Here is a 19,081-nt window from a genome sequence, read left to right as displayed (position 1 = left end):
ATCCCATTGAGTAGAGTTGTTTTTTTTGTTTTTTTTGTGTATATCGGTGTTTGTTTTTCTGTGCCATACTTAGATGACAGTTGCAGGCAATCATTGATTTCAGCGATTGATGTTTGGCTATTGATTGGCTGTTATGGTCACATGTACGGCATGTCATCGCTGCAAGAAAAGCTAATAGACTGGCGGGGACCATCAGAATGTTAGTGCTAAATTAGATGAATAAGGCCCCCTGCACACGGGCGGTAATTCCACGGCGGGATTTCCTGCAGGCGACCTATGGATTTGTTATTTTCTAACAATTCCTGGCTCTTCCTTTCGTTTATTTACTCAGACAAATCCTTTAAACTTGAAGAGCTTCCAGCAAGCCACATTTAAAGTGATTGCTTGTCCAGGGTTAGATTAACATGGCTGCTTTCTTCCAAACACAGTATCACCTTTGTCCATATGGTTGTGTGTGGTATTGCTCTTAAGCTCCATTGAAGTGAATGGAAGCTGAGCTGAAATACCAGACACAACCCATGGATAGTATTAGTGTATCTTGACGCCACCAGCAATTGCTGGTGGAGTCCAGATTGACAGGAGGGAAACGCCCCCTGTAGGGGATTGGCTGCACAGCGTCTTCTGCACTAGGTCCTGCAAGGGCAGTAAAGAAACAATAGAAAAGGGATACATGGGCCGGCGGGCCTCCAGCCACAGCTGCAAGTAGGTCCCCCTGTCAGTGGGCACGTTTTGCAGCACATGGACAGCAAGGAGCTCGCAGGGGGCGGGCGTAACGGAGCTCGCAGGGGGCGGGCGCAACGGAGCTCGCAGGGGGCGGGCGCAAGGTACCTCTGAGATGACACTCGCAGCGGAGGAAAAATGGCACTGAGGCAGCTGAGCCCACTGAGGTGACAGGGACCCCGTCAGACAGTTACGTATTACTGTTTGTCCGTTTGCACCACGGCCGGCTGCATTTCATTTACACATTGCTTTTTAGTGCCCTTCCACAACCTACTTTTTAAGCCTGATGTGCAGCCAATCAGGTACAGGGGGCGTCAGCACCTGTCAATCTTGACTCCACCAGGAGTTCCTGGTAGCGTCAAGATACACTAATACCCCCATGGACAAGGGTGGCGCCGTTTTCTTAAGAAAGCAGACATGTTTTTTTAACCCTGGACAACGCCATTAAAAAGAAACACTCAGCAGATATGAGCACTGTATACAAAGTTATTGTGCTCATATGGCAGGTTCCCTGGAGCCCAGAAAGTTATTTCTACCTGTCTACAGTGCTCATACTTGCCAAGTATAAGAAATAACTTCCTGGGCTCCAGGGAACCTGCTATATGAGCACAATAACTTAGTATACTCATATCTGGGGACAGATTCCCTTTTAAGTGAAGAACCCCAGTGGGGAAAGTAAAACCCAAAATAGCAAAGGTTTGCAAACAAATGTCCCATTGCAAAATCTAGTACTGGCATGTCTCCAAATGCAGAAAGGTTTCAATCTTCAGTCATGCTAGTGACTAGCCATTTTAGGCCCTAACGAACAACAAATTTTTTTATTTTTTGCTTTGTGTTGCTGCGTTCAAAGAGCCATAATTTAATTTTCTATCGACTGAGCTCTATGAATGAACGCTGGCTTCTTATTTTTACAGCATTCACCATCTGGTATAAATAATTGTTAAATTGGTTCTGCAGGTCAGTATAAATCCATGGTGGTGCTGTGTGGGGAGGTTTTTTATTCTGTTTTTAAGCAGAGTTTTTTAATATTTTTAATGGTATTAGTGATTCATAAGTTTTTTTTGCTTTTTTTGGGGGGGGGGGGGGGGAGGATGAGAACATATATATGAAAATGAGCTATTATGGTCTTTTTAAATATATTTTTTCACATGTCCACTGTGCAGGCAAAATGTGATAACTTTTTTTCTTATGTGGGTCCTGGTCACGTAATCGACTGTTTCCAATAGAAACTGGCCATCACGTAAAATTTTAAAAAAAAGTTAAAAGTTGCACCTCCAATCACACATGTGATTCGTGAGGGGAGGTGAAATTACTTGCTTAAAGCCTTTGACAATGTCCCCTTATGGGATCTTTATCTTAGCATCCTTTCCCCAACTTAGGCGCATGTGCCCATCAACAAAATGGTGGAGGCAAGCGCAGAAGCTGTGGAGGGCCCGGGAAATTTAAAGTCCCCTTGCTCCTGGCTACTGAACGTAGATGAGAGCCTAGAGCAGTGAGAGAGGGCCGTGGTTAGTGATCCCCTGTTACGTGATCACCGTTATCCAATGGATAATGGCGATTTACGTAAAAGTTCAGACACAGTTGAAGTTTGATGTGCCTTTCGGTTTGAGCCCCGTTGTGCATACGGAAATAATATTAGGGCCACAACGGGTATGTTTCTGAACACAAGACAAATGGGGGGGATCCATTTTGGGGTGAAAGTTTTTTTTATTCAGACGTGCTGTACAAAAAAATGTTTTTAAAATGACACAATTGCCAAAAAAATGGAAATCGTAATTTTTTTCCTTTTGCTTTGCTTCGATTCATTGAACAACTGTGGGGTAAAAATGCGCAGTACACCCCTAGAGGAATGCATTAAGGGGTCTAGTTTTCAAAATGGGATAATTTGTGGGGTTTCTCTGTCGTTTTGGCCGCTCAAGGGCTCTTTAAGTGGGCAATAGAGCCTAAAATGCCTTCAAGTAAAAGGCCTGTTCTAAAAGCCACCGGTTGCTCCTTTCGGTTTGGGCCTTGTTGTGTATACAGACATAATATTAGGGCCACAACGGGTATGGTTCTGAACACGGGATCCATTTTGGGTGAAAATCCTCATTTTCATGTGCTCTACAGAAAAAAATTCTGTCTTTTAAATGGCATATTTGCAAAAAAATGAAATTTTATTTGTTCTCCTCTAAATTGCATTCATTCCTGAAAAAAAAACTGTGGGGTAAAAATACTCATGACCCCCCCCCCCCCCCCTTAGTGAATACATTATACATTAACCCCTTGAGTGGCAGGTTTCCTACCACCCTGTCGTGCCCACCAGGGCAGGTTTTTTAAAATGGTCTAATCATTGAATTTCAACTAGTTTTGCAGTTGCGTCTCAAGAGCCATAACTTTTTCATTTTTCCATTGACATGGCCATATGAGGGCTTGTTTTTTGCGGGACAAGTTGTGATTTTTTTTTAAACAGGGGGGAGGAAAAAAAGAAATGGAGAAAAAAGAAAAAAAGGGGCCATGTCATTAAGGGGTTAAATGTATTAACTTCCTTCTCTGGGTCATTACGACGCACACGGATACCACATGTGTGATTGTATTTTTGATTTTTTACAAAGTAAAGGGAGGCAAGTGTTTTTTTTTATTTTTTTTTAGTCCCTTTAGGGGACTTCCACAGGGACCCATCAGGACCCCTGATCACATTCCGGGGGTCTGATGGTGACAGGCCTTTACATGCTGCAGTGACAACCCTTTACATGCTGCCGTCACATAGACTGCAGCATGTAAAGGGTTAACACAGCAGAGATCGGAGGTTTTCTCTGATCTCTGCTGTAAGAGCTAGTACCTAGCTGTCCTCTGACAGCTAACAACCAGCTCTCCCTGCCACAGAGACCATCGGCTTGCTTCTGACAAGCCGATGGTCTCTATGGCAACTTGTAAACAAAGCAGGACATTACCGACATGTCGGCAATATCTTCTGCTGGTTTTTCAAAGCCCTTGCACTGCTCTGTGTGGGTCTGTGCAGGCAGAGCACACTGTCACAGCTTGTGGCATTGTGCTCTGCAGCTCCCATAGTCATACATAGCCCGGAAATCTTCCGGGCTATGTTGCTATGAGCAGTGGAGCTCGTCCCCGGAAAATTTCCGGGCGTGCCACTCAAGGGGTTAAGGGGTGTAGTTTTTTAAAATCGGGACATTTGTGGGGGTATCTATCATTCTGATCCTGATGAGCCTTTGTTTTCCTTCACGTAGCCAAGATTGCAAAGTGTTCCCCAAAATGTTAAAAATCCAAGTTAAATTTGTATGCCTCTAAATTTGTACGTCTACTGAAGTTTTTCCAATGTGTCCAGAATAAATTAACAGATGGAAATATATATCAAAAATTTGTACAGTATGTTTGCACATATTTGAGATATTGCAGTTAAAAAATTTTGAAAAATTGTGTTTTTTTTTTCATTTTGGGCGCTTTGAATAAATGTACACAAATTCTATCGAACTATTTTTACCACGTAAATGAAGTACAATATGTAACGAAAAACAATGTCAGAATCACTTGGATATGCAAAACCTTTACGGAGTTATGCTATGTTAAAGTGGCACGTCAGCTTTCCAAAATTTGGCCTGGTCATTAAGGCGCAAACAGGCTTGGTCACTAAGTGGTTAATAAAGGTCACCCACAGTGCATATATATATTTTTTTTTTTTACCAATGCGACAGCTGTGATTGGTTCTTCGACTGGTGCTCGGCCAATCACAGCCGGCACGTTGTGGGGGCGGCATTTATGAATTGGCTGAGCCGCGCCATTGATCGGTTCAGCGAGCACTGCTCAGCCAATCACAGCCGTTGTGTTGTGGAGGTGGCATTTATGAATTGGCCAATCAATGGCGCGGCTCAGCCAATTCATAAATGCCACCTCCACAACACAACGGCTGTGATTGGCTGAGCAGTGCTCGCTGAACCAATCTGAGCCATTGCTTCCTGGAGGTGGGATTTATGAATCCTGCAACCAGTAAGTGATTTTCTGTCGGCAGCCGAGGATTGCAAGAAGCACGATGAAGCTACGGAGAGCAGTGGGAGGGATCTGGACTGTGCCTGCTAGGTAGTGTATTCCTTTTTTTTTTAAGTCTATGGTGCTTATTTTCAGGGAAGGGCTTATTTCAAGCCTCACCAAAGATCTAAAAAACGGGTAGGGCTTACTTTCAGGGTAGGTTTTATTTTCAGGGACACTGTATATATTACACACACACACCTGCACATTAAGATTCTGTGCACCAGGGGCATAGCTACAACCTCATGGGCCCAGGTGCAAAAGTTCAGCTTGGGCCCCCCACACACACTTGCACTCACTGCATATTCCCACTATATCGTGATATAACATTGCCATACTGTAACTGTCTGTCAACTACATACTGTGGCTAAATAAGGTCACCATACTCAGACTAGATAACATTGCTATAACATGACAGAGAACCCTACCATACCATGACTAAGTTATATCACCACACAGTCGCTGAATACTGCCACCATACTAGGAGTAAATAGTATAATATTAAAGCGATTGTGGGAGAATTTTTTCTTTTAGATTGTCTTTCAATGCCTGAAAATAATTAAATAGCCTATACTCTCCTCTCCCGACACCCCGCCTGTCAGTATCTGCAGCTCTGGTCCTCCCTGCAATGCTGTATTTACAGGTTTCGGATAGCCTGCGTACGGGTAGTCGTAGTTTGCAGTCAACCGCAGACATCAGCGTTTTAATACGAATAACTGCAATAGCCTGTCCCTTATACAGGCTGACTGCACCATTACTAGGATGCCAGTAGTGGAGTCGGAGCTCAGGGCAGGAAAGCAGATTTTATTATCTTCAGGTATGAAGAGCATCACATCAAATTTAAAAAAATAAACCTGACAATCCTTTTAACCCTTTCCAATCCAATTTGTATCCTAGTTTTCCTAGGGAGCTTACTCTTCCATTATACAATGCTGCTATCTGCTGGCTAAAGGCAGTACTGCATGAGATGACCTGTTGGATAGGCTTCGACAGCAGAGAGGCTGGCAATATACAGTAAGAGAACCCTGACGGACATCTTCCAACATCCGAGCTGTACAGCCTTAAATCATAATGTCTTCTGACAACAGACAGTGGATTGGAAAGGGTTAAAGCTACGTTCACACATTAGCCTGACTTATCCTCTGACCGTGTTGCGGACACAGGTCAGTCAGGTGATCATAAAGCTGGCTAAGTGATTGAGTGCAGTGAGATGATGTGAGAGGAGGGGGATGGGAGGGTTGGGAACACTGCACTCGGAACTCTGAAGAAGATTCAAAGTCGATCCACAATTGCCAGACCGACAGAAATTTTTCAGATTCTCTATTATGTTCTGCACTTAGATCCTCCATAAGGCACAGATGAGACATTTCCTGAAGCCACTCAGTCATGGAAGGAATATGTGTGGAACACCAATGGTGCGGGATGACCACTCTTGCTGCTGCTAGGCAGAACCTGAGCAAACCCTTTTTCTGTGAACCTATTGAGCCTGGCAGTATGGATAGGAAAGCAATTTGGGCGTTATTGTTAATATTTCCCCGACTGATTAAGTTATATATGGAGAATACCTTGTCCCAAAAAGGTCTCGACAAGTCACAGCTCCACCAAATGTGCGTCATTGTACCTTTTATCAGTTCCACAGTGCCAACACACCTCAGACACCAAAGGGAATATAGCATGAAGGCGGATAGGATATCTAGACCATCTTGTAAGAATTTTGTAATTTTTTTTCCTGTGCAGCACAGGCCATAGACAGTGAGTAAAGATGAATGCCTTCCACCACTCATTCTCTGAAATCATGACTCCAATTTCCTGTTCCCAAGCCCATTTGAAACCAGGATCCGTGATATGTTTCTTGGATCAGCAGGCCATAAATCAGGGATACTACGTGTGTCGGAGGGGACTCTTTTGAAAATAGACTCTTAAAAGGTGTGAGGGCTATTAGAAAAGTGTTTCTATCCCCTTGAGTATTAAGAAAAGAGCGAAGTTGGTGAAATTCTAAGCAGGAGAGATTCAGTTCACCAAACCTAGATATTCTTGAAATGAACCCGGGGGTCCTCTCGAGCCTCCCAACCCATGAAACATTCTCGGCTGTTACCTGGTGGGAATGCTGGGTAGGAGAAAAGTGGTGTGAGGGGACTATCTAGCCTTGACAGGATCTGCTTTTGTATTTTGGAGTCTCAGAGTTTAAGTGTCTATTTCAATAGGTAATTGGTAAATAGGATTTGGGCTCTGTCACGGGGACGAATCCATGGGAGTAGTCTTATCGGTATCAAGCAATCCGCCTGTTCTAACTGTATCCATTGTTTGTGAGCGGAGTGGTAGTGACAGTCCACAATGTGTTAAAACTGCTGCATGGTATAGTCTGAAATTTGGCAGGCCTACACCTCCATCTATCTTAGGGCGAAAGAGGGTACGCACTCCCACCCTGGGTCTCGAGCGACCCCACACAAATTTGATAAGAGCTGACAATGAATTAAAGAACGATGTAGGGGGTATGATAGGTACAGCCTGGAAGAGATACGAATTTAGGTAACACATCCCTTTTTAGGGTGTTGATCCTCCCAAACCATGAGATGTCTGTTTGCATAGTTGGAAAGGTCTTTTAGTGTGAGCTCAAGGAGGGCCTGATAATTTAAGGGGAACAACCTAGATTGGTCTGTAGGGACAAACACTACGAGGTATTGGATGGCCCCCCGTTGCCATCTAAATGGAAATTTCTCTGAGATATGTTTCTTTTCTGCTAACGGGAGTGAAATGTTCAGAGCTTCTGTTTTGGAGTAACTTATTTTAAATTTTGATAGATGTCCATACCTCTCAAACTCCTGTATTAAGGACGGAAGTGAGGTATGGGGCTGGGAGATGTACAGTAGGTGGTCATCAGCGTATAGGGCCGTCTTATAATGGTTCCCCTCAATTTGAAGGCCTTGTATATTTGGGTTGTTCCTTCTCGCTACTGCGAGGTGTTCCATTACCAACACATACAGAAGAGGTGACAGAAGGCAATCTGGCCTAGTGCCATTTCTAATATGTATGGGAGAGGACAATAATCCATTCACCCTTATCCTAGCAGTAGGACACGTGTTAAGGGCCAGTACTCTCAAACAAACTGGACTAGGCCCTAAATTTTTGGACAGAGTTGCTGAGAAGAATCCCCAATGGACCCTGTCGAAGGCCTTTTCTGCATCCACGGACAGTAGACAGAGGATCAGACCGACCTCTCACTCTAGATGTTATTAGTAGAGTTTTTATAATGTCTCTGGCCTCCCTACTTTTGATAAATCCTACTTGATCTGTGTGTATGATGGAAGGGAGGAAAGGAGACAATCTGTTACCTAGTGTCTTGCGCAAATATATGCCCTTCCCTGAAAATCATCCCTAGCTTGTGCAAAAAAAAAAAATATATATATACTCTCCTCTACTCCCCTCTCAGGGCTCCAGCGCGTCTTGTCACTTGGCTCCCTGGCACTGCTCTGAAGCTGTCAATGAATGGATGAGCACTACCTGGGATTGGCTGAGCGCTCAGTCAATCATACACAGCCTTTTCAGGAGGCAGGGATTTTTAAATGCCCGCCTGCTGAAATAGCTTCAGAACACTGCTGGGATTGCAAAGACAAGACACACTGGAGCACCGTTAGTGGCAGAGAGGTGTGTGTGTGTGTGTGTGTGTGTGTGTGTGTGTGTGTGTGTGTGTGTGTGTGTGTGTGTTATACATTTCTTTTTTACACCAAGTAGGGGTGATTTTCATGAAAGGGCTTATATTTCAAACCCTTCCCCCAACAATCACTGTGAGGGTTGCCTGCATCCCATTGCTTTCAATGGGGTCGGCGGCTGTAGCGCCGGCCCCATTGAAAGCAATGGGCACAGAGCCATGGTCACAAATAGAAAAAAAAATCTACGATCAGAAAATAAAAACTGAATAGAAAAATTGAATGTGTTTCTTTATATGGTTTTCATTTGTAAAAAGATATAGGTGATAACAGTTCCTTAAAACCGTTTATATTACACATGCTGCTTTTTTGCAATTTCTAACCAGTATTTTGTATAATCCTTTTAACATTAAAAGGGCGCTCTCTTTCCTGGGAATGAGCATCTGCTTGGCCCTGATGTTTATTTCTTCATGGTATTATGCTCTTGTGGCTATGCTCATTGCTGGAGTGATATACAAGTACATAGAATACCAAGGGTAAGTTTTCATTTCTGTGTATTACTCAACATTCAGAATTATGAAACCAGTCCTAGAAACCTGCATGTAACAGATAAGGAATAATTAAAATAACAGTGCAAGTCATATATGTTGCAATAATACGAGAAACTATCCTGGAAATAGAATGAAACCAATGGTATTGGTCTCCATGGGTCCTATGCTGCAAAAATGTTTCGTTTTCGCTATTGTGGTTGTGTTTTCTTTTTTCCTTTTTTGTTTTAACAATAAATGTCAGTAGTAGCAGGCATGTGTTTTGTGAATGTTGGCTAAATTCATCAGGATACACAAAAAAGGTTGGTAATACCTTTTTTCGCGTGTTATACAAGGTTGTGTTTGGTCGGATTAGTCGCCATTTTAGTCTCCACTCTCCAAGGCGTTTAATTTCTCTTCAGTGCCACATTTTAGACCTGAAGCAATGCAGTTGCCACACATCCCTTACGTGCTTCTCATAGTTGCTAGAGATTTAAATGTGGTATTGAAAATGGGTCCTGAACTCATCATTAAGTGTGTGTTGAGGTGCTAGAGGCAGGAGTAAGCATATATGGGTGTTTGCATGTCTCTTGGGGAATAAGGAGTTGGAAAGAAAAAAGTTTTTCAAGAGACATGCTTATCACAGTAGAATTGAGTTAGTGATGAACTGCTAAGTGAATTGTGCGCTTCAATTTCTATTGTAAAAATGTGATATTTTACTTGTGTTTTGGTATGTTGAAAAAAATCAATGTGCATTTTGTTCACAGAGCAGAGAAAGAATGGGGAGATGGAATTCGAGGACTCTCTCTCAGTGCTGCTAGATATGCCTTGCTAAGACTTGAAGAAGGACCCCCTCATACAAAAAACTGGAGGTTGGACATTTTTTTTGTGAAATGATATAATTTATTTCTTAAAGCGACCTTATCAAGTGACATGACTTAAAGGGGTTGTCCCGCGATAGCAAGTGGGGTTAAGCACTTCTGTATGGCCATATTAATGCACTTTGTAATATACATCGTGCATTAAATATTGGCCATACAGAAGTTATACACATACCCCCTCCGGTGTTGGCGTCTCCATGGCCAGGCTTGAAAGACTCAGAATGTGAGCCTGCTATGAAGCTCATAGAATTCCAAAAATAGTCTTTTTGAGGAAGTGAATTTTTAAAATTAAAACAATAGGGACACTTCATAATCTCTTCAAAGGGAACCTCCCATGGTGCAGGAGTAGGTTCCCTTTGAACTTGGCCATTGTGCATAAACTAAGTAGGACAGGTAACTAGTCCAGAGGGTGCTTTTTTGTATACTTACCAGCCCTACTGTTCACTCTATCTGTGCACTGGACTTTTCTCTTTGGTCCGTGTGTGTGTGCACACATTAACTGTAGAGATCAGCCCACTGGTTGAAACCAAACGCTGATCTCTAGGGCTAAGAGTGAGGGAATAAAAAAGATGTTAATTAGAAAAAAACACGTATGTCGCCTCCATGCCAGCTGTCCTTTGAGTCCATAGACTTTGTTTATGATGCTCATATGATGTAACAAGTTCTGTTTTAAAGGGGTTTTCTAGGCATAACACTACTGATAACCTGTCCTTGGGATAAATTCTCAATAGTTGATTGGCTGGGGTGTTGTCGCACAGCTGAGTAGGTGCAAGCTGCCAGTGCTGCTACACATGCATTGGAGCAGAAATGGTAGAGCTGCTAAGTCCTGGCAGACCTGGATAAGCTTTGTCCATTATTAAATGGGATTTTCCCATGATGGATCATCAATAATTTATTGGCTAGGGTCCATCATTCTGGACCCATGCTGATCAGCTATTTGGGTGCACACTTGTAGCACCAGAACACAATGTACAAAGCAGAAGCAGGTAGGTAGCTCCTACCATCTCACTGATTTTTTTTGTTTGTTTTTTTGGGTTTTTTTTAGTGCTGACGCTGGCTGCTTGAACAGCTGATTGCCTGGGGTCTTTGACTCGGGACCCCAACTGATCGACCACTGATGGATAGATTATCAGCAGTAATGGCACCAAAAAAGTTTAACCTCTTCCTACATGTATGGCGCATGTCGGGTGTCTGTGTATGGAGCAGAGCCCACTCCTTACATGTGCCTGCATCTAGGACTGCTGACATCCTCCACAAAACAGCAGTTTGGTGCTAACACTGATCATGGCTGTTTTGACATTTAAATGCCAATGACTGCAGCATTTAATAGGTTCAGTTGCCAGTGAATTGTCTGGGTGTCATGGCAGCATGTATGATCGCCTATCAAGACATGGCTGTCTTACCTCTTGATAAATTGATGCAATTATTTGATCAATCAATATTCTGAGCAAGTTCCAGTGCCCATATGGGAAAAGTGTAAAAATTAATATTAAAAAAATGTTTTCCAAGTAGTCACATTTAAAAAATATTTTCTTTAGGCGAGTAAAGGGATTTTTTCTCATAGAAATAAATGAATAATCAAGGTAGGATATTTATATATACTAGGTGGCTGGTTACATAATGGAAAAAAAAAATCTAGAGATGGTCTCTTTAAGGAAACAGTTAGGCCTCCCTCACACAGGGCGTTTTATATAGCGTTTAGCGCTGCCTTTTGAGCCCAGCGCTAAACGCTGTACAACACTCCCATTCATTTCAATGGGGCTGCTCACACAGGGCTGAAAACGCAGCGCCTTCCAACGCTGCGCTTTGACAGCGATGCATGTTCTATTTTGGGGCGTTTTCAGCCCTGCGTCGCCCATTGAAATGAATGGGGAGCCGTTTTAGCACTGCTGAAAACGCGGTAACACTTGGTGCCGCATTTTTAGCAGCGTCAACCGCTCGCCGATTTTCGAGGTGAGGTCTTGCAATAGAAGCCCTACCCCGAAAATCAGTCCCAGCTAGATAGAGGGAAAAAAAAGAAAGTAATACTTACCTAGCCGCTGCAGCCTGGGTCGCGGCTGCTGGTCTCTGCCGCTGATCCGTGCTTCCCCTGCATTCACAAGTCTATTGCCGTAGGCCAGGTTTGAGAACCCTGCCTCCGGCAATAGAGTGCTGTGATTGGTTGTCGGCACGCTCGATGCCCAATCACAGCCCTTCATTGACTGTCTCAGCCAATCAGCGCCAGCAAGCTCTGATTGGCTGAGACAGTCAATGAAGGGCTGTGATTGGGCATCGAGCAAGCACCGACAACCAATCACAGCACTCTATTGCCAGAGGCAGGCTTCTCAAACCTGGCCTCCGGCAATAGACTTGGGTGCCGAGAAAGCCCGGATCAGCGGCAGAGACCAGCGACCGCAACCCGGACTGCAGCTGCTAGGTGAGTATTGCTTTTCATTTTTTTTTTTTTTCAGCATTCTTGGCTGCGTTTTCAGCCGAGCTGAAAGCTCAGCCAAAACGCTGGCATAAAATATGTCAGCGCTGCTGAAACGGGGCGGACTCTGCAGTAACGCAGCATTGAAAAACGCTGCGTTTCTGCAAACGCCCCGTGTGAGGGAGGCTTCAGGGAGGTCTGGCAATTGCAGATTCTCTTAACTCCAGACTACAGTATGCACACACGTTTTAGGAAGATTTTAGAGTCTGAAAAATATGGTTGATAGATTTGGTATCGCCATAATTGTACAGACCCACAGAATAGAATTCATGCCCTTAATCCCATATACTGAACACCATAGAACAAAACCAAAAAAATAAACGAAGTGAAGCTATACAATGCATAAGGCCTCCTGCCCACGGCCGGGATGGATTCTGCCTGCAAAATATTGCAGCGGAATCATTCCACATATAAGGAAGTGTAAAAGAAACTGAACTTTATTTATTTTTTCAACTACCTATTTGTTAAATGAGTAGTCTAGGACTATAAAAATGGGTCTGCTGTTTCCCAGAAACGGCATCCCATCACTTCATGGACTGTCTGGCAGTGCAGCTCATCCTCATTCTCTTGAATAAAGCTGAACCCCAACACCAGGCACAGGTCATGGACTGTTTCATCATTGTTCCTGAAAGCAGTAGACCCTTTTCCTAAGCCGACACAACCCCTTTGAGAGAAATCCATGTGGGATTTTTCAATGCAGATTTTGATCTTGTGAATGAGACTTCAAAGTCCCTGTCAGAAATTCGGAGCTTGTCTGCTTGCCGATTTTCTTTACATGGAATCGGCATCAAGAATTTCTGTCAATTAATTTTTTTCCCCATGACATTGATTTAAAATCCGCAAGCTGCAAATGAGCTATAGCAAGGATTTCCTTTGAAATCAATGCGATGGTGAAATGCCACAGATTTAAATTTGGAGTATAGGTTGCAATTCTTACAAAATAAAAACTGTATTGACAGTCTAAGGGGAATGTATCCTCTCAAGAGTTATTCCCATTTTTAAAATATTACATGTATAAAGACTATCACTGCAGATCCTTTGTTTCCACTCCAAAAGTCTTTTCACTCTACATGTTGGCACAGTTTCAACCAATCATAGGCGCAGCTAGACTGTGGTGTGACTTCAATGTGTGAACCGAGCCTGATCGCTTCTGCGCCTGCGTGTCTCTCACATGAACAGCAAAGTGTTTTGTTTTTTTTTAACTTCTGAAAGCTAACAATTAAGGTTTCTATTGAATGACAACAGGCAGAAATAGTGATAACCATGAGGAATTGATTAAAGCGACTAGAGAGCTGGAGTAATGTTACCGGTTTACTCCCCTATGGCCATACTCCCACGGATCTGTGTATTCCTGGGGCTTTTCTTGGGTTTTCCAAGATGGCCTTCACTACTCGATGCTGACTGTGCATTGTAAGTGTCTTGGTAGTCTAAGACACTGCACATTGCTCTGATTTGCCTGCACTGCTCATTGGAGCAGTTCTGGCCAATCAAGAAGTGTCAAACTACCTACTGCAGACGGGATTGATGATGACCTCATGCAGCAACTATCTTGGAAGCTGCAGAGGGAACTCAGTAAGAGGAAGATCCACAGTAGTACAGCCACAGAGGAAGGCACTAGGTAATATTACTCCTCCACTCTGGTCTCAAGACTTATAAACAAACAGTTGCGCTAACTCATTTAAATGTGATGGCTTATGTTTATCTTTTAGGCCTCAGCTGCTAGTTCTGCTAAAACTGGATGAGGATTTACATGTTAAATATCCACGCCTGCTCACATTTGCCTCTCAGCTGAAAGCCGGGAAAGGGTTAACTATTATTGGGTCTGCAATACAGGGTAACTTCTTGGAGAGCTATGGAGAAGTACAAGCTGCTGACCAAGTAGGAATCAGTACAAAAATTGTTCATATCTATAATTGTAGTTTTTATGTACCAATTGTGTATTTTTGATAATTACCATTGCTAGCGTATTTTAGGCCTCATGCAGACTGTATTGGCCCTGAAGAGGGGATCCCTTTGGAGAGAAGGGGCCTTGGGCAATTAATAAATCTAAACAACTGTTGCTTAATGTTTGACAAGAACTCCCCTGTCAAAAATATGGACGATCCATGTAACTTGGCCCCTAATGGTTTTGCATGAAAATTACTCAGCTAGCCATTGTTGATGATAATTTGGCATGTGGACATGGTTTCCTTTTGAATATTGTAAAATTTCTACTCGTTTTAGTTTGTTCACATATTGAGTATTTGCTATGAATTTTTTCACAGGAAATCCGCAGTGATAAATCTGAGCCAAATCCACAGAAAATGGTTTAATTTTAGCTTGGATTTTGGAGCAGATTTCCTGCGGATTTTACCTTCTCATTTGACAGAAGTCAATTTGTGCTCCAGGTGGTTTCCACATTTGGATGGAATTTCTTTTATATTTCCTTTACTAATTAAAAATGCCTCACTAGCTGGTTTTATTTTTCTAACTATTTTCTGATCGGTAGATTTTATTTATTTTTATTTTGTCTGTATATTACTATGTTCACCATCTTTCCTTAGTTGCTTTTAATAGAAATTGGAGACCTTTTACAGCAGAAATCATTGGCCGTTTACACAATGGACAGAAACGAAAAACCCATTTAGACGTAACGATCATCACTCAAAATTCATTGTCGAAATTGAGTGATAATCGTTGTGTAAGCGCATGCCCGTCGTGCACTTTTAGTTAGTCATTAGTTCATCGTTGTCTTTCAGTCCACTTAAAATCCATCATTTGGTAGTTCGCTTATTATTTGGTTTAAATGAAACTTGTTTAGTCGTTTTAACAATTTTTACCTCGTTTTTTAACCCTCACTGATGCACATGCCATTCAAACAATCGTTTAATTATCTTTTATCGTCCATTTTCAAATGATGATTCTTAGGTTTAAATGATTTTTTAAAGCAAAACTATAGCTCACTTTTGGCACTTTCAACTAACTTGAAGTGATGATCGTTGCATCTAAATGAGCCTCAACAGAATAAAATTGCACAACTGTTTATACTAACAACACAAAGATGCAAGGTTCTTGGTGCATATTTTGATCAAACCATGTGAGTCTATCTCCCCTCCCCCCCCTTTTTTTTTTAAATCGTAACTTCTTTATTCATCAACATAGCTGTATGAGGGCTTGTTTTTAGAGGGACGAGTAGTATTTTTAATGATACTATTTAATTACCATATAATGTACTGGAAAACGTTTTAAAAATTCTAAGTGGAGTAAAATAACAAAACCCCCAGACTTTCGCCATCTTATGGTGTATCTTGTTTCTACGGTGCACAAACCACAACAAAAATTACATGATAACTTTATTCTATGGGTCAGTACAATTACTACGATAACAAACTTAGTTTTGTTTTCTTTTTTTTTTTTTTTTTTTGGCTGTAGCATTTTTTTTTTTTTTAATTAGACCTTTTTAAAAAAAAATATTTTCTGCCACCATATTCTGGGTACATAAACTTTTTTCTTCATCCGTCGACATAGTTGTGCGAGGGCTCCTTTTTTTGCGGGACATTCTGTAGTTTGTGTTGGTACCATTTTTGAATTCTACTGCCAAGACAACCCTGGGGTCTTTCAGAAGGCCCCCGGCTGCCATGGGGGGGGGGGGGGGGGGGGGGCCGCGCGCGTGCGTACGGGACACCCAAATATCGTTTGGAGGATTTAAATGCTGCTGTCAGAATTGACAGCGACATTTAACGGGTTACAACCGCAATTGGCTGTGAGGCTGATCGGAGCTATTTCTGCCTGGTGTCAGCTGTGAAAAACAGCCTGCACCCATGATGTATTGTGAGAGAGCCACACAATCTCTCTTCATGCATACCCTGACCAAGCGGGATGTAACTGTACGTCCTATAGCGGGACGAGGTTAATGAATAGGTTTTCGAAGTCTAAAAGCCACCTCTTGGGTCCAAAGGCCTCCAAAGAGATTAAATGATAGTATATAGTCAGGTGTCCTACTTTCCCTAAAACACCTAGGAAAAATTGTTGAATTAATGCAAGACAAAAATGAAGGCAGTCATTCCTCCACTAACGCAATGCATTAAGCAAATAATCTCCCCATAAAAAAAATGGCATCCCAAAAATCTCGCACATAAATACAGCAAGATTTCCACGGGAAAAATGCAGCTTCAAAACCAGGCGGCCTTTTGTTGCGGATTTTGGAGTGGCTTCGCCTGCATACCGTTGCAGCCATCTCTCTCTCCATAGAGAAGAGAGGGGCCACCGCGGAAATGGGAAAAGAATTGACATGCTGTGTCTTTGAGTTCCGCCCGGCCTGTCAATTTTAGTGCGGCTTGGTGTGTGGACGAGATTTTTGCAAATCTTGGCCACTTTGCTGGCTAATCCCGTTATTAAAGCTGTGGGCGGAATGTCCGTGTAGAAAGTCCACACGGACGTTCCGCTGCAATTACGCCCCGTGTGAACCCAGCCTTACTGTTGTTGCCTCATCCTGCCTAGCATGCTGGTACTCCTTTACTTCATTGTCTAAAACATTGACTTCTGTAGGAAATTGTTCTTAGCTCTCCCTGCACAGGTTACAGAGCAAGCCATGTCCATCACTTACTATAAATGGTGAATCTCGTGTGATATATCTATATATAGGAGTTACTCTACATTATAATGTGGTCTGTGGTAATGAAATGAATACTGAAAAGTTTTCTCTACAAATCAGTGTCAGACTATTACACTTAGTCAGTAGTGTGAAAAATGAAAAATTGAGATTTTGCCCATTTGCAATAGGGACCACATACAGGTTCTCTCAAACTCTGTGGGAGTGAACGTAGTATTAGTGGTTCCTACCACGGAACAGAGGAAGCTATAGATTTGTCCCAATTGCAACCAGAGGTGTTCTGGGGTTGAATATTTATCTATCAGTTGTGGTGTGATGAGTTTGCCGTGCGGCATAAAATGGTAGAGTAGGACGACCCCTCTAGCCCGCCACCATGGAAAACTATCCTCTCAAGAGCTTAGGACGAATACTTGGTTAGGGATAATAGGCAGCAAAGCCGGGAGAGGTGACATCATAGAGTATTTAAACCTGTTTTTTCCTCCAAATCAGAAAAAGGTGACATGTCAGCAGTGATAAATGTTGTACGCTCATGGGTTTTATACCTTTTATCTCAGAAAATTGTCCCAAGTTCTACCGGGGCCAGAAGGGTTGCCTCCAGATCTGCCCACAGAGGCCTCCTTGTACTTGCAAATATGGGGGGAATTTGTGATAACTGAGCTGCCATAAAATACTTTCTTAGATTCGGGACTGACAGTCCCCTGACTCGTTTGTGATAGTAGATAACTTTTTGTTTTATTCTGGGTCTTTTGTTCCTCCATATAAAGTGGAAGATAGATTTTTGCATTTCCTTCATATTGTTTGCGGGGACCTTTATGGGCAGACACCTGAAAAGATATAGAAGGCGAGGCAAAATTGTCATTTTTACTAAGTTGATACGACCTATTCACGAGAGGGTAGGCTGATCCCATCGTTGGTATCACTTTCGAGTTTACTAAGAGACCCGATGTTCGCTTTGCGAACATAAAATGTTTGTAGAAATGGTTGTAAAAACTTTAAGACCGGTCGAGCCAAGGATTCGGCTTGAGCTGTTCGCCGTCCGTGGCTTGATCTTCCACGATTTCAGGACATGGCAACAGCCAAAACAGGTAAGCACTTGATAAGAACGTCGCTTAGCAACGCTTGATTCTCCCTAGCGGTTATTGGCTGAAGCATAACGGCGCCAGACTTGACATAGCAACTTTGACCTTTTCCGACAGGTCACTCAGTGTATCTAACTGAAATGTTATGATTATACGGCATTGGTGAGGATGTATCTATCGAATGACACCAAAATCATCCACCAAAGCAGTCAGTGTGCTGGAAGAAAAAGCCTGTAGACTTTTTTTTAAAAATATTAGATTAGATGTAGCTTCTTAAAAACTGATGACAAACTGTCATTTATCATGTTCAAGGGATAACTAGATCCTGGGTCATTCCGTGTCAGTTCAACCAACGCTCCCGGTCGACTATCTCAGATTTAAATGAAACTTTGCACAAAGATAGACCCTGACCCTAAACTAAGATAGCCAGAATATTAGGCTTCAGAGTGCTTTAGTTCACGAGCTACAGGTCTTAATCTAGGGGGTTGTCATGTGATTACAGCGCGCAACCTGAAAAAAGTGGCGATTTCAATCCATTGCCAAGCCAGTTCCAATGACTCTAGAGCAATGAAACTTCACACACTAGGAGAACTTTTGGTGCTGAATCCAGCTAAGCTACTCAGACTGCCACTCTTAGAATTTTTCAGCTACTTTGACATGCAATGGTGGCAGAATGATATCGCGCAAAATAAGTCATATTTTAAGCAGTAATAACTCATAATCAATGCAATCCAACTCAGCTCTGAATTTATCAATGTGTACTCCATAGAAATGTTTTTTCATTGTTCACATTATGGACCTAAAAGGATGCATAGCTCTTAAGATACAATGAGTCAAAAATGGCAAAAAACCCTTTTTTGCTAATTTTTCCCTTTTTCAAAGGCGAAAATCGGAATGTACTCCATTTTTTTTTTTCCACTTTTCTATTTGGAAGAGAATTTTTTGCTCTACAAGATTCGATGTTTTTCATTTTGTTCCCAGACCACCTAGATGGGAAAATATAAATGCCTGTGAAGGTCCTATGCACTTGCGGAGGTCAAATAATAAAATAAGTGTAAGTTTTGCATGCATGTATAATTAGTTTAGAAATCATGAGAAGGTAAATTATTTTTGGAATGAGACAACGTTTTGTGCTCAAGAAACTTA

At 42.3% G+C, this 19,081-nt stretch overlaps 1 protein-coding gene across 1 annotated transcript in view; it reads left to right on the top strand.

The window, feature by feature from the left end:
- SLC12A4 (solute carrier family 12 member 4) overlaps positions 1–19,081 on the top strand; it is a 246,864-nt gene that overhangs the window by 196,735 nt on the left and 31,048 nt on the right. Inside the window, exons 15-17 of the mRNA XM_066582693.1 lie at positions 8,804–8,923; positions 9,682–9,786; positions 13,975–14,143. Coding sequence (XP_066438790.1) covers positions 8,804–8,923; positions 9,682–9,786; positions 13,975–14,143 — 394 coding nt within the window. The remainder of the gene's footprint in view (positions 1–8,803; positions 8,924–9,681; positions 9,787–13,974; positions 14,144–19,081) is intronic.

This window comes from Eleutherodactylus coqui, chromosome 11, assembly GCF_035609145.1.
Source record: "Eleutherodactylus coqui strain aEleCoq1 chromosome 11, aEleCoq1.hap1, whole genome shotgun sequence".
NCBI lineage: Eukaryota > Metazoa > Chordata > Amphibia > Anura > Eleutherodactylidae > Eleutherodactylus > Eleutherodactylus coqui.
This window is presented reverse-complemented; position numbering and strand designations above follow the sequence as displayed.